This window comes from Canis lupus, chromosome 4 (genome assembly GCF_011100685.1).
Source record: "Canis lupus familiaris isolate Mischka breed German Shepherd chromosome 4, alternate assembly UU_Cfam_GSD_1.0, whole genome shotgun sequence".
Taxonomy (NCBI): domain Eukaryota; kingdom Metazoa; phylum Chordata; class Mammalia; order Carnivora; family Canidae; genus Canis; species Canis lupus.
This window is the reverse complement of record NC_049225.1, coordinates 4,353,205-4,369,859: the sequence shown is the minus strand read 5'-3', so window position 1 is coordinate 4,369,859 and position 16,655 is coordinate 4,353,205. Positions and strand designations below refer to the sequence as shown.

Here is a 16,655-nt window from a genome sequence, read left to right as displayed (position 1 = left end):
CAGGCCACAGAGCTAGAAGTAGCTCAGTTCAAGCTAGAACCTGGCTTTTTGGATTCCTAGCCCAATGCCTGCCTGTCCACACCCATGAGCCCAGGGCCCAGGATGGTTCAAGCATGTTGGACGTGTTATGTCAACGTGATATATACTAGTGAGCTTAACACACTCGCTGAAATTATCTGTGGTCCACAGACTTATTTTCCTTCCGTCGACAGCTGTATATGGTGCTGCCTTTCCAACTAGGAAACAGGCCTGTTGCTCTGCGCACTATCAACCACACCACACTTGTGAGAAGTAAGGGGTTGCTCCATTTTATGTGGCTGATAGTTTTGTGTTGATGTGGTGTTTGGCCAACATATGAAATCTCAAGTGATCTAGAATTTATGGTGAACCTTTTAAGTGCTGGAGGAGAAAACTTACCAATTGTGACTCAGGAAATGGAATTTCCAGTGTGTTTATGGGAACCTGTGATGGTGCTGGGTTTTTAGGGATAGCTTCTCAGGCCCAGCCAGAAGGCAGTGGGAACAGCTCCAGGATCCCACTGAGGATCCCAGCCCTCCATGAGGAGTTCTCCACTGTGAGTGGGGTGGGGAGGAGTAATAGAGACACATTTCCTGGCCCTGTTTCTGGCTGATAAAATGACAAACCTGGGTAAGATTCCTTTTATTCATCTAGTTGGATCTGCTTAGGGTGAGGAAGCAGTCAAGACCTGATATTTATCCAGGGAAGAGCAGAAAGTCTGGGATGACTTTCTCAAGGCTGGGGACAGAGTAAATGAGAGGAAAATGAAATAGATGGAGAAATAAGTTAAAAAGCACCTTTTAAATCTCTTCACTTGTGGGCACCTGGGTGGCTCAGTGGTTGAGCATCTGCCTTTGGCCCAGGGTGTGATCTTGGGGTCCTGGGAGCAAGTCTTGCATCAGGCTCCCTGCAGGGAGCCTGCTTCTCCCTCTGCCTATGTCTCTGCCTTTCTCTCTGTGTCTCTCATGAATAAATAAAATCTTTAAACAAAAAATAAATCTCTTGACTTTCATTTCATTCCTTTGCCTGATTAAATTTCTTTTTCTGTGTTAATTCAAATGAATAAGTATTATAGCCAATGATACACTCAAAGGGGTAGAGGAACTCACTTGGGGAGCCTTAACTAATTCAGCCCCTTCCTGCCCAGCCTGCCCCCACGCCTAGGGGTTCTTCTGTGTACCTAGATTTATCTATTATCTATTATAAAAAACAATCTAAATCAACACCAGAGACTTTAAGAATGCTTTTTTTCCCAAAGGGTCTTAATTTTGAGAAAAATTGCTATAGGAAATTCTCTTATATAAAGAGTTCAAGGAACCTTTTTGTAAACCAATTATTCAGGCCTCATGTTCTTTGTTTATAAAACAAAGGAGATGAATTACAGAATTTCTAGAGTCCCTTCTAGGCCTCACAGGGAAATTCCAGTTTCTAACATTGTTTTGACATGGTTTGTTTGAGGCAAAGCACACATAGAGACACATACAAGACTATAACAAATAACAAATAAAAAGTGTACGTTGAACTGTTCTTCCGTTTTCTTCCCTCTAAATTGTATTATCCTAAATGTTTTCATCTTTCCTTATAGCCCTGCTCTCTGATTCCTGAATTATCTTTGTGTCTAAAGATATGTGGTGTGTCTCTAGGTGCAACACACTGGTAAGTGTGATGGGTGCCAAGTGTGAAGAGATGTGATCAAACATCAGTAGGCTTGGTATTTGCCCTTAACGACCAGGCTTTACAACTCTAGCCAGGACTTTGTATATGCCTCTTTGATCCGCTAATAATCCACTCTCCTACTTTCTAAAACTCTAGCCAATTACATTCCCCCAGACAAGGTTGGTGGCTGCAGTAGCCAGCCCCCAAGAGGGCCCCAATCTCCCGCCTCCTGGTATTCTCACGTTTAGGCAATTCCCTTTCACACTGTCAGAAGGTTGGCCTGTGACTAATAGTATCACCAGAAGTGGCAGCTTGTCTCTTCCCAGATGACATTACAAAAGACCGTGGCGTCCATCTTGGGCTCTCTCTCTCATCACTTCCTCTAGAGGGAGCCAGCTGCCACGTCCCTGTGAAAAGACCCAGGCTGGGAGGACCTAAAGTCCTCAGTCCCACAACCCGTGAGGAATGGAGGCCTGCCAGCAACCATGTGGATCCTCAGCCCCCGATGAACCTCAAAGACCATAGCCCCAACTAATGCCTTGACGACAACCTAGTGAGAGACCCTGAACCAAGACCACCCACCTAAGCTGCTCCTGAATTCCTGGCACTCAGAGCTGTGCGATAATAAATATTTACGTTTTAAGCTGCTAACTTTGAGAATCCTTTACTATATTACAATAGATAACTACAATTGACCCTTGAATAACATAAGTCTGAACTGTGAATTTTTTTTTAAAGACTTATTTATTTATTTGAGAGAGGGAAAGAGCATGCGTGTGTGCATGCACAAGCAGAGGGAGGGGCAGAGGGAGAGAGAGAATTTCAAGCAGACTCCAAGCTGAGCACGGAGCTGATGTGGGGACTGTTCCAGGGACCCTGAGATCATGACCTGAGCTGAAACCAAGAGAAGGATGATTAACCAAGTGAGCTACTCCAAGAGTCCCTGAACTGTGGATATTTTACCAAACACTATGTAAATGTATTTTCTCTTCCTTATGATTTTTTTTTTCTTATGATTTTCTTAATAACATTTTCTTTCCTCTAGATCACTTTATTGTTAGAATACAGTATATAATACATACATAGCATACAGAATAGGTGTTAATCGACTGTTCATATTATCAGTAAAGCTGCCTATCAATAGTAGGCAATTAGTAGTTAAGTTTTTGGGCAGGTAAAAGTTAGACACAGATTTTTAACTGTGTGGGGGGCAGTCAGTGCCCCTAACCACCATGCTGTTCAAGAATCAGCTGTAATATGGTGGCCTTCAAATTTTTTGGCCAGGACCCAGAGGAATACATTTCACTGAGCAACTCAATTCACACATACTATGTGCACACATCTCACCCATGTACAGACATAAGTGTCATTTCACAAAATGGCACTTTTTTCTACTACGTACCCTTTACATAATCTGATGTTTTCTCAATTATTTTCTATTCCATTGCATTGAAAAGAAAATGAGAACAGCAATCTACTGAACTGATTTCACAATCCACAGGCGGGTTGTGGGCAGAAGTGCAAGGGGAACATATCTGAATTTCTTGTCTTGCCTGTCATCAACTGACATTGCAGTAGCCATGAATTTAACTGACTGATTCACCCTCAAAGCCAGTTTCATCTGACTTTTTAAACTACTCCCCACTGTATACAGTAGGTGCCAAATTAAATACTGACTGTCCAATTCCCTGCACTTCATTGTGTTTGGCAGTAGGAGTCCACGTGACACTACACATTATTTTTCTCTCTGCTAATATTTCATACAATATTTTAGTCAGATAAAGTTAAGAAAAATATGATAAAAACCTCTCTGTTCATATTCTAGCAGAAAAAAAATTACTAGAAATACAAAGGCAGTCCCTGTACTGCCCTCCCCCAACCCCAGTGCCTCTCTTCCACCATATAGGTACTTGAGGCCCAAGTTTTTGTTTTTCATTCCTATAGATGCATTTTGTAGCTTTCTTACATACATATATATTAGATAAACGGGATATAAAGATAAATTATATAAACGAGATCATACTGTATATGTGCTTTTTCCTGTTTAACATGTTTTTGAGATTTATCCATCAACTTCAGCTCACTCATTTTTAACTGCTGTATATTATTTCATTGTATGAATTGCACTAAAATTCACTGGTCCATTCCTCCTGTTGATAATTATTTAGTTTGTTGTTGTTGTTACCAACAGTACTCAATGAACATTCACATGTATTTCTAGTGCGCTTTCTCTCTTGACGATATAACTAGTGTTGAATTTCTTAAGAGAACGAGAATGAATACATAAACAATCCTAGTAGATAGCTCTTTTTGGTTTTATTCTTGTCCCATCTTCATATCCCAGCCTGCAGGGCTGAATTTGTTTCTATTTAGTTAACAGAGCCTTAGGAGGCAAGGAGTGAGATTAAAAACAAAACAGGGGATCCCTGGGTGGTGCAGTGGTTTAGCGCCTGCCTTTGGCCCAGGGCGCGATCCTGGAGACCCGGGATTGAATCCCACGTCGGGCTCCCGGTGCATGGAGCCTGTTTCTCCCTCTGCCTGTGTCTCTGCCTCTCTCTCTCTCACTGTGTGCCTATCATAAATAAATAAAAATTTAAAAAACAAAACAAAATGAAACATCTGCTTCTTTCTGAACTGGCAATATGAAGCGAGCCCAAGGAAATAATGAATGCCAGTTATTTTCAGTAGCTGCTAGAATGTCTCAATTGAGATCATCATGACCTCTTCTCTATGCCACCTATCAGAATCTATGGGCATTGTGATGGTTTTTACCCATAACTTCAAGAACAAAAGGTTGGTCTCAGTTCATCTTGGCGGGGGGGTTGGCAAATGTTTCCTGTCAAAGGCCAGGTGGTAAATATTTCAGGCTTTGTATGCCTTATAGTCTCTGCTACAACTACTGAACTTAGTCTTTGTAAAATTAAAGAAGCTATCGGCTATGCATAAACTAACAAGCATGGCTGTATGCCAATAAAACTTTATTTACAGAAACAGGAGCTAGGCCAGATTTGACATGCAAGCAGTAGTTTGCCAATCCTTGTTCTAATCAGAAGAAAACAATGTAGACCAGAAACATGTAGTATTATATACCCAAAGTTTATCTATTATTTTTTTCCTTTTTGATGGGCAATCATCCTAAAAATTGGTCACACCTAGCCCTGTTGAAAGCGTGGAAAAATAAATACTTTTATATATACCACTGGTAGGAATGGAAACTGGTGCGTTCATTTGTTTCTTCAACAACTATAAATCTGTAACGGCCATCATGGGCCACATACTCCACTGGATACTGGGGACATGGAAATAAAATGCATATGTACCCAACACTCACAGGCTAGTGTAGACAGACATTGAAATAGTTATTAATTGCTTTAAAATGTGGGGGTAAAATGGATATTGTGTGAAACATTATATAATTGTGTATATAGAGAACATATTTATAGCGGCACACATATATCTGGCCAATAACAGCAGCAGTCATTACAAATAAGTAACCACATGACTCCAGTCTGAGGCATCAGATGTATTCTTAATCTCTTGATGGAATATCATGAGGTTTAGGGGACCAAATCCAGGCTGGAGTCCATCTAACAGACCTGGTTTGAGTCTCACTGCTAGCACTTACTATTGGTGAGACCTTCATTCTACCTTTATTTTTCTAAGCATCAGCATCCTCTATCAATGGAGATTCTAATAGCATTCATTTTTAAAAGACATTTATGGGGGTGCCTAAGTGGCTTGGTTGGTTAAGTGTCTGATTCTTGATTTTGGCTCAGGTCACGATCTCGGGGTCATGAGATTGAGCCCTGCATTAGGTTCTGCACCGGGTGCAGAACAAGAGTCTGCTTGTGATTCTCTCTCTCCCTCTCCCTCTGCCCCTCCCCACTCCTATCCATTTGCACGCTCGTCCCTCTGCCCCTCTCCCCCCATCCATTTGCATGCTTGTCTCTTGCTCGTCTTAAATGTGCAAAGATGTTTATGAACATTACATGAAATAGTACAGGGGAAGCACCTAGCACATAGTAGGTTCTATACAAATGGCAGCCAATTACACTTTTTCATTCAACAGCATTTGCTGAGTGCCTCCTAAGTTCCTGGATTGATCCCAGATATGGACCTAGGACTGTCACTATCCTTATAGTCTAATGAGATGCCACACAAGCGTTGGGTCAGCAGGTAACTTCAGAAACTGCACAGTCCAGGTATGACAGGTAATATGGACAATTCTATAGAGTCCTCAGCCTGCATCTCCCCCCAGGGGTGACCCTTCATCCCTGCTCCTCACCTTTGCCCCAAGCTCTATTCCCCATGACTCTGAGAGACTGGGAGGGGTTAATCTTATGCGCGATTTTGACTGGGCCACAGGGTGAGTATATGCCAGATATTTGGCCAAACATTCAGGTGTTTCTGTGAGGATGTTTTGGATGAGATTAACCTTCAACTTCATAGACTGGGTGAAGGAGATTGGCCTTAACCAATCAGTGGAAGGCTAGAATAGAATGAAGAGGTTGGCCCTTCCCTGAGTAAGAGAGAATCCCTCCTTCCCAATGACCTCTGACCTGGGACACCAGCTTTTCTGTACTTTTGGACTCAGATGGAAACATTGGCTCTCTAGTTTGGGTGTCTAGTTTGCTAACTGCAGATCTTGCTACTTCCAAGTCTTTATAATTGCAAAAACCAAGTCCTTATAATATATCTCTTTATAAACAAACACAGACACACACACAGATGCATGCACACACTCATCCTATTAGCTCTCTTTCTCTGGAGAACTCTGACTACTTTAGAACAGTTCTTACCCTGAACTGCTTGCTCCAGTTCCAAGGATAACCAAACTCTAGGTTGCCAGGACAGTTATGGGCTGTGTGGCACCCCCTGGAGTTGAGCAGTGCACAACCTGCATGATTGTACACTGCAGCTGTGCTCTGATCTCCCACCGTAACAACTCTTAAGACTCTCCATGGAGACTCCAATTTCCCCACCTCACCTCCTCTCCCAAGGCCATGTACTCAATACTCAGGAATATGGCAATGGCCTACCAGCTCCAAATGTCTCTGACACCTTACCTCCAGGCACACAATGGAAGCCGTCTCCGTGATAACCAGGTTTGCACTGGCATGTGAAGGAGCCTGGAGTGTTGTAGCAGAAGGCATCGGGGTGACATCGACTTGGCTGGCATTCATCCACGTCTGTAAAACAGCCATGAAGCCCAGGGACAATGAAATATCTTCTGGAATTCATAGTTTACACAATCATTTAAACCACTTGCTCAACTCTGGGGGACTCTTTCTGCTCCAGGAACAGTGATTTTAAAATTTACTAAACATTACTCATCAAAACGCCAACTCCCCAATTTCTATCTAGCGTATTTTTAAATATGTTTCATTTGAATGATAATGTTTTTATGGAAAATCAAGCAAGCCAAAGGAAAAAAAGAGAAGACTGTTTTGCATTATTAAAGGAGCCTGCTTATCACAAAGGAGAGCTACAAAAATGTCCAAGAGTTTGGAGGCATTATTCACCCCTGACAGAAAAACCTCAGAGATAAGACAAGAAAACTCACATGTTCAACGAAAAGTAGCTCAGAAATTATCATTTTAGAAAAGCTTGGCCTTTGCCATATTCTGTAATGTTAAGTAATTTTGCATATCAAGGGGTCAGGATATTTTTTACAGTGATCTTATCTACATCATCTTTAAGAACATCTTGTCAGCCAACAATGGCCTGACCTCAGGTCTAAAAGAATTCTGCATCATCAGTTATTCTCTGACTCTGTAGTCATTTATTCAAGAAGGGGACTTGGCTTATTTTGAAGCAGAATGTGAGAGGCGGCCAGGTGGATGATGATATGTACTTTAGTAAACAAAAAGCTGGACCTCATGCCCCATGTATACAAGGATTGTTTGCCTTTTCGTGGAAGAAAACTCCTCAGTTCCTAGCAGACAGCAAGGGTCTCATTGTTGCCTAAGTGAGCTACTCACATAGAACAAAATAGTAGAGGAGGAGGGCTAAGTGTCTTCCCCAGGAGAAACAGCCCTGAAGGAAAATGGAGGGTTCACACTATGACAGAGAGACAAAACGCAGCCCATTTACCCAACAGAGTTGAAAGAATAATTCTCTTAATTTCTGGGTGAGTAGGAATAGGCAAATGGGATTTTTTTCAGGTTACACAGGGCGAAAAATCAGAGCAACCACGCACCTTGGCAGGCTCGGCCATCCCCAGAGAAGCCTGGTAAACAGGAACAAGTGTAGGAAGACCCTCCCATGTAGATACACTGGGCCCGCTGGGGTATGTCACAGTCATGGAGGCCAGTTTCGCAATAGTTGATGGGGCGTTGGTCCACAGTAGCTTCAAACAAAAGGTTGACACACAGTGTTTGAAGAGAGGCCGCCAAGTGGTCCCAGTGCCCTTCTAAGTTCCCTCTGCATCACTGGTTTAGTCCACTGAGAATGCACCTAGATCTCGGACCTCCAGACGTCTTGCCAGGCTTTCTCCTCTGCTTCCCACTGTGTTGATATCCCTGGATTTCCTGTTTTCTCCCATCTGCCTCTGAATAGTCTGCACAGATGGACACCATGGCTGGTCGTTCCACCTGGTGCCCAACCCCTGGGGCTCTATCTCAGGCCATTCTCCATACCAGCTCTCCCAAACCCAATTTTCCTTTCACCTAGATGTGGAGATGGGCCATCTACAAGTGTAAGTACACACTTCCTGTGGTGACTCTGCTGGAGCGTTTGGAGCTAAGGATCTGAGACTTCCACATGGTGTTTGTACCCTTGGCCCACCAGGCAGGTAGACCATGGACCACAAATGCTGAAGTCAAAGTCACCCATTTCCCATGAAGGAAGGAGAAATAAATTTTTCCAGGTGTTGTGGAAAGACTGTGGGTTTTGGGGGTAGGCACCCCTGGGTATCTACTAGGTACACATGTGTCTGCCACGTGACTTTGGATTTTGTTATATAATTTCTCAGAGCCTCACATTCTTCCTCTGTGGGAATTACTTCCTGCATGCCAAGCATAGGGAGGCTCAATAGATGGAATTACCATTCCCTACAACGTCTTAATGATAGAACTCAGAGAATGAGGGCTCAGGAAGTAGGTGAGTGACCTAGGGGATGGCCAATAATACCAAGATGGAAGTCAAGGGCTGAGGCCTCAAGGGGTATTTTCAAAGGCTGGTACAGGTTCTCTGGGCTTCCCAAGGCACTACTTAGCTTCTGGTTTTAAAGCTCTAAGACCCAGGACAGAATCCTCTCCCTCAAAACATCAGGACAAAACCTCTTCTTCCCTCCAATGAGTCCCTCAGTGTCTGGATTATCCCAGAGAAGGATGGCCTCTCTTCTTTGTCCTCTTCACTGAGTCTGCTCAAGATTGATTCCAGTCTTTCTTGTCCTTGAGAGACAGAGAGCTCTAAGCACTGTCAGGGGACATGTCAGGGAGAGGATACTCTTCAAAGGTCTATGGGAAATAAGAGGAAAGCACTGAAGGCTGGACATCCAGCCTGTGCACTTGGTAGCTTAGACTCCCGAACTCAGGACTATTAACTGACTCCCTGGAACAGATACCAGCAAATCACCTCTCATGGGCCATAGGGTCACTGGATTTTAAATTACTACAAGTGATCCAAATCCCTGTCTGGAAAACAGTCACCCAGATGATACCTAACAAGTCCAAGAACACATTCTGCTTTCTAGGATCCCCCAAGTGTAGGGAAGTACATGCAGACAAAACAACCAAGAAACGAGTTTCACTCTGCTTTTTTTTCTCTATCTCTTCCAACACATATCTATCTCACTGATAGCTTGTAAGTGGTCATTTTATAAGTGATGTTTGCTCATGGATCAGTTTGCTCCACTCTTATTAGCAGAGGAGTGCATCAATACAAGGTAAGCCGGCATAGGCTTCAGCGTTCCCTCCCAGCAGTCATCGTCACACCTGTGTTTCTAAAATCCTCGAATCACTTCTAGAAAAAAGCAATTTATAACTGAATTTTTAAAATACATTTTTCTTTACATGAGACCACTTTTCCACACCAAAGCAGTTTGGTTCTTAAAGAAGTTTTTAAAAGTCAGCTTTATAATCCCAAACGGTTTAGTTCCACCTTTTAAATTTTTATTTTATTTTATTTTATTTTAGATTTTATTTACTTACTCATGAGAGAAACACAAAGAGAGGCAGAGACATAGGCAGAGAGAGAAGCAGGCTTTGGGGAGCCCGATGTGGGACTCGATCCCAGGACCCTGGGACCATGACCTGAGCCAAAGTCAGATGCTCAACCACTGAGCCACCCAGGCATCCCTACTTTTCTATTTTTAAAATAAATGATGCATTTTTAAAGAGAGGTTTCACATCAGTTAAAAGGGAAAAGCGTTGGGACGCCTGGGTGGCTAAGCGGTTGAGCGTCTACCTTCAGCTCAGGTCATGATCCCAGGGTCCGGGATTAGTCCCGCATCAGGCTTCCTGCATGGAGCCTGCTTCTCCTCCTTCTGCCTATGTTTCTGTCTCTCTCTGTGTCTCTCATGAATAAATAAAATCTTAAAAAAAAAAAAAAGGAAAAGTGTCTTCTACAGTTCTCCACAGCCAGCACACAATCCACAGCCATGGCAGTGGTCCTTAGTTCTCACTCAAACGGAGTTTTTAGACGGTCTTGCTGATGATGTTCATTCAGAGAGGGGTCAGGACCATCAAGGAGGACAGTGGCTGGCCCATCCCTGCAGCAGAGAAGCAGCTGCCCCAACAACCTAAGCCACCAGAAGGGCCCCCAGGATGCCTGGCTGTGCTTTCCTCAAAGGCTCCCAACCTCAGAGAATTGGCAATTTCTCTACAACTCTGATCCCTCCTGTTCAACTAACAGGAAGCTACATGGTGAGGGGCAGGGGGAGCTTTTGGAAAGGTGAGAAAACTAGGCTCAAATGAGTATTAAAAATTAACTAGAGGGGCACCTGGGTGCCTAACAATATCACAGGCAAGGAAGGGAGAACATTGGGTGAAGCAAGGCTAAACCTAAGGCCCTCTTCCTGCCCTGAAGGATGGGCAGGTTCACAGTGTTGTGCACTGTGCAAAGACACCCACGTGAGCATTCAATGGAACCTCAAATTTTCCCACTTTCTACACACAAAGCCACATATCCTAGGGCTGTGGCCACTCAGAGGGTGTATCTATGTCTTCACATAAAGGTGATTTATAGGCTGTTTCCTTTGTGTGAATATTCTTTGCACATTCTAGTTAACTGTAAAAGTTGGCATGCAGCGGAAAAGAGAAAGGTCATGGGTTTACAAAAAATACCGAAAGTGGAGTTCCATGAGGCAGCTCCTCCCAGGAGGGATACTGATCCTCAGGAAAAGATAATCGCTTCTGGCCAGCCCACATCCACTGCATGAGCCCCAGCCCTTCACAGCTGGCAAGGTACAGGGGCTGTCTCCTGAACTGTCCAAATTCTCTTCTCTCCCTTTCCTGCTGTGACCTGGAGAAAATCTTTCCAACTCAGGCTTCCAACACTGGATACAGTTTTAATGAGGAATTTCAGCAGAGGTGAAGCTGCCTGTTTGATTATTCAGTGACAAGCCAGAGTGATTTGGTTGAATACATTTAAGCAGACTTGGCTTTATCCCGTGAGCCACCTCTTCACACAGAGAGTCTCATAGGAGCTGAATAATAGGGGTGAAGAGCCAAGCAGGATGGAATTGTGTGGGGCATACAGGCAGGGGGATAATCAGGAAACCTCACGATGCCAAGCCCCGGGGACACACAATGATCTTCACATTTGTTTCTAAGCAGTAGGATCCACTGTTCAAACTAAATGTCATTCAGAAATTCAGAATTTGATGTATGGAATGCCTGGGTGGCTCAGTGGTTGAGTGTCTGCTTTTGGCTCAGGTCATGATCCCAGAGTTCTGGGATCAAGTCCTTCATCGGGCTCCCCACAGGGGAGCTATGCTTCTCCCTCTGCCTATGTCTCTGCCTCTCTGTGTCTCTCATGAATAAATGGATGAAATCTTTAAAAAAAATTTTTTTTGATGTATAGAGAAATGAAAGGCTGGAGGTCGGGGCAGAAGACAAATCTGCTCAGGCTTCCATGGATCCTCACTGGCAGCTCCTGAGGCATCACGAAAGGCTCCAGGGGACACTATGAACTCATGATCCAGTCCAAGGAACTGATGTCCAGACACGTGAAGTGTCTGCCTCAAAACCCAATGCCTCGGAGTAGATATTTGCACCCCACCTGCCCTACAGGGAGTGTGCACGTTGGAAGTGGTTGGACACAGAAACCCAGGACGTCATGCCTCACAGCCATCTACCCCAGGACTGCACCCTCCACCCCTTGAGTCTGACTCCAAATGTAATATAAATGGTGCTGTGAACAAATAAATAAAATCTTTTTAAAAAGTAATTAAATAAATGGTTGCTGTCATGAAAAATAAACGTTCGAATCTCCTTTATTTCAAAAAGCAGGGAAGGAAGTCACACCAAATACCCAGAAATGGTTGTTCTCTATTGAAAAAGAAAAAGAAGAAACCTTAGCAGAGCTGACATCTGCACTCTGTACAAAGGGGACTGGTTTCTCTAAATCCACAGATGTTTGGGTCCTATTCAAACTATGAGAACTGCCTGTTCCCTTCCGCCCTCAAGACATCACCTCGCCCTGGGACCTCGGCAGCCTCATCTGAGCTTCAAGACAGAGCCAACAGAAAGCACACTAGGCTTTAGTGAACAGTAAGGAAGAGGCAAGGAGGTGCCTCACTGATGCCACAAAAGAAGACTCTGTTCTAAATTAGTTAGAAATGTGGAGTTCAGATGGCCCATTCAGCATGCTGCCCTCCAGACCCAGAGATCTCCAAGAAGCTTTGAACTTAAAATTCTTGGAACCAACAGGTCAAAGTGGTGGCAGTAGGAAAAAAGTGGAAAAATCAAAACAATCTGGCTCTTTGTGGTTGGCCTATCACCACCACCAGCCTAAAGCATTATTAGCCCAACAAATAGCTTCAACTCATTTACTCTGACAAGGCTAAGAAAGTTATGCTACCACATGTGGCTTATAACATCGAAATCCACACAGAATGGCCCTGAGTGAAATTTTAGAGGTAAATCAGGACAAATTCCATGTAAGGCAGTAATGACCCAAGCATCTATTAGATGCTTCCTGCACGTGAATCTCGAGACCACTAATTAGAAGGAGAAACAAGTCTAATTGTCTTAATAGCTTTTAAAAATACAATGAAAAGAATTAAAAGGCATTTTATAAGAAGGGATGTAATGCCAAAGCTTACAAGACGTGAGGTGACACAACGGCTAGTTCAGACAATAATGTTGCTTGTCAGTTAGACAGGTGATTCTCCAGGTGGGTGGAGGGAATTCATCTTTGGAAACCACTTCCCAAACAACAGATGCTGGCACCTGCCGTCTCACCCAGGATGATTACCTGGGGCAACACATTCACACAGGTGCTAACATACACACTGCAAGAAGTGTTTCTGAAAAGTTACCCACAGAACTTACCCACACATGTTCCCTCTTCTGAAAACTGATAGCCCTCCACACACTCGCAACGGAAGGTTCCGGGATGATTGTTGCAGATCGCATGGCTGCCACAAACCGAGGGCTGTTCTGAACATTCATCAATATCTGCAACGAATTTTTTTAAAATGTAGACTTAAAAAAAAAACTTCTTCAAATATCACTAAATATATAAAATAGAAAGCGTTTTGGCCTGCAAATGGATCCATTCTAAAAAAAAAACCTTTCTATATTCTACAAGTAACGTTAATCAGATTTTTCTATTTATTTATTTATTTATTTATTTATAATGTAGGGGGTGGGAGGGGCAAAGGGAGAAAGAATCTCAAGCAGACTCTGCACTCAGCTCGGAGCAGGCGTACAGCTCCATCTCACGACCCTGAGGCCATCACCTGAGCTGAAACCAAGAGTCAGATGCTTAACTGACTGGGCCACCAGGTACCCAAATAAGATTTTTTTTTTCTATGCATAACTTTGGGGGGTGACCTCAAGGCCTTCCTCCTACAGAAATGTACACTTCCCCTGCCTCTCCTAAGCTAGGTGCCAAGCCGGGGGTACACTAACATCAGAGTGCCAAATACACGTTAAGAAGATGTGTAGACAAGTGTCCACTGTGAATATGGCTCCTAAAACTACAGAGCATAATTAAATATGCTACCCCAAGATATTTCCTTTCTCCCATTATAGTTACAAAGCCAAGTTGAACAATTTAAAGCCAAGTCATGAATTTTGAATGCTACCTAGAGCATAACGCGCTAAAAGAAAGACCATTAACTCATAAGGTTGTAAATGAACTAGGAGGGTGATGCCCTCTCATAGGACAACACCAAAGCCATCACATGGGATAATACGAGACCAAAGAAAACATATGCTGTGGAGTGGGAGATAGCTAGGCTCAAATCCTGCCTCCTTTAGTTACCAGCCTGCGTGTGGTCTTGGGCAAGTTACTAATTACTCAGCCTCGTTTGCAGTTTCCCAATTTGTAAATTAAGCACAATACTACTGATCTTGAGGTGTTCTAAGGATTACAGAGATTGGATGTAAGCAGAGGAGCACCTGGTATGCTCTGGAGACATGGCTATTATTATAATTTTTAGGCATTCATCCTATACAACCAGTCATGGGGACAGATTTAGCTGATTCTAGGGACATGGCCCTCAGATGGCCCCTAGATATAAAGATCCAATCTAGTAGCTAACACCACAGCAAGCCCGATTGGCCCAGACAAGAAACTGAGCTAACTTGTCATTACTCTGATTACCTGTCCACAGATGGACTAAAATAAACACAATCACACAGGTCTTTCACATGCCAACCTAATTCTCAGAGTGTATACAGTACAGAGGTAACTACCTCTGGCATTTCTGGAACCCTGAGGCACGGGGATGTCATTTTATGATGGCTGAAATCAAATCCTCTCCTCTTCTCACCCTCCTCCAATGCCTTCATGTGAATCTTTCACACTTGGAAGACAAAGCCTCACGCATCCACCTCTGATGGTCAGTCAGCCCAGCCCACCTCTTCACTGGTGAGACAAACCCCCTACTGGCCTAGCGGACCACACTGTGTGAGATAAGCATTTTTGCCACATTGGCCCCATGGCTTGATCTATACTCATGCCAAAGCCCAAACCAAATGATATTCAGCTTTTTCAAGATATGCTGCAGTGCCTGTGCCTGTGAATTAATTAAGATACAAGATCTCCCCAAGAGGACTGCTCCAGACAACCTGGAAGGTTGCAGAACAAAGCCCCTCCCCAAGCAGCCTCTTCTATGAGCTGGAGCTGGAGTGGGGGTATGGGGATATTCAGCAAGTGTGAACCCCATAGCCCCATCCACCAGCTGTTGCCCCAGCAACACAGGAGAAAAAAAAAAAAACATTCCAGCTATCAAGGTCTCACTGTGCCATAACTCTCAGAAGACACTCCCCACACAGAATGCAGGGCTCCAGAGCTTAGATTCAACTGCCAAAGCCCAAGAGTGCAGAGCAACAGTTTTCAATCAAAGGAAAGAGAAAAATCACCCGGGGAAGTCTTCCAAGGTCCATTCTCTGCCTGGATGTTTGTGGTCAGGGAATCTGTGTGGTTCAAAGAAGCTACTTCAGTGATCAATCCCTCACACCCTATCTACTGCTGGCCAATAGGATTCGGGGGCCCTGGAATAAGGGAGGGATGGCCCCCAGCACATGAAGGTGTAGATATATATACATGTATGTATACGTATATATATGTATCTCCAAGCAGGGTGGAGCAAGACTCTAGCAGTTTCCCTGCTAATAGCCCACAGTCCTTACGTGTAGAAATTCTCCCTAATACCTAATTTAAATCCTCCCTTCTGTAAACTGAGGCTAGGACTTTAATCCTTCCTTTACTGGAAAGAGTGAATTGGCGATAGCCCCCCCTCATAAAATTTCACAAAATCTGCTTCAAGTTTATTGTTCTCTTCTCTGGAAAGAGATTTCCTTGCACATAGATCATCCTCTAACCCAACAGGAAAGTCCTGGATTATTCTTGTAATTACTGCTTTCTTCTTTATTTTTTTTCAGAGTGGCTACTTTTAGATTTTCAACAAATATAAATTTGTCTCTTTTCTCAAGGCTAAGCTCTTTGAGGAGAAGAGTCTCATGACTGATTTGTTAAGTGCCTTGTGTGCACTCAAAATTACTCGAACGGAGATTATCCAAAACTATCTCTACAGACTCCCAATTGAGAAATATATGGAAGCCATTCTGCTAGGCAGCAGAACTCTATGATTTTTCTGGAAACCTTCTCCAAACCACCTTGGAGGGTCGCCATGCAGTGTCTAACCAACACTGGGCTTGTTGAGGGTGTCATCTATCATCACGTCAGTGTTACACAAACTGAATTACAAAGGCTCATTCTCATTCTCCTCAAAGGCACTTTCCAGGTCAAAATAATACACGACATGATTTGCTTAATGCAATTTCCTATTAACAGCCTAATGTCTCAATGCATTAACACTTTGAGGCATGTTCTAGTGACCCAGAACAAAAGGTAGCCTAACTGGGAATATACTCACATTCCATGGTGCTAATCTGCCAGAATGAGGACTAACCAGAAAACAAAAGCAAGTCTGCACATGACCACCTGTCTTCCAGAGCGGGCACATCAGAGGGTTTTCTATGATAGCAACAGATAATGTGAGGTATGGCTGGTTGTGCCTTGTGAAGTGAGGCAGGCATTCCTACTATGAGATGCTAAAGTACAAGAGTGGAAGAATTAGCCAGAGGTCATGGTACAGCAGCAGTGGGTTGTAGTATCTCCATGCTTTCCTAACATTGAGTTGGCTTATGAAGTTGATGAAGAGCCACATAAAGACTAAGGAGGCATATGCCTCTAGCAGAGAAATTAGGGAGCCCCATCCCTGCATGGTGTCCATCACCATCTTCACGGCCTCAGGAGGGTTCTGCTCACAAGAACACACTTGTGTGCCCATGTGGGCATGT

At 43.6% G+C, this 16,655-nt stretch overlaps 1 protein-coding gene across 1 annotated transcript in view; it reads right to left on the bottom strand.

Annotated features, from left to right (window-relative positions):
* NID1 (nidogen 1) overlaps positions 1 to 16,655 on the bottom strand; it is an 82,890-nt gene that overhangs the window by 19,868 nt on the left and 46,367 nt on the right. Inside the window, exons 10-12 of the mRNA XM_038533838.1 lie at positions 13,173 to 13,298; positions 7,874 to 8,023; positions 6,741 to 6,863 (exon numbers count right to left, since the gene is read on the bottom strand). Coding sequence (XP_038389766.1) covers positions 6,741 to 6,863; positions 7,874 to 8,023; positions 13,173 to 13,298 — 399 coding nt within the window. The remainder of the gene's footprint in view (positions 1 to 6,740; positions 6,864 to 7,873; positions 8,024 to 13,172; positions 13,299 to 16,655) is intronic.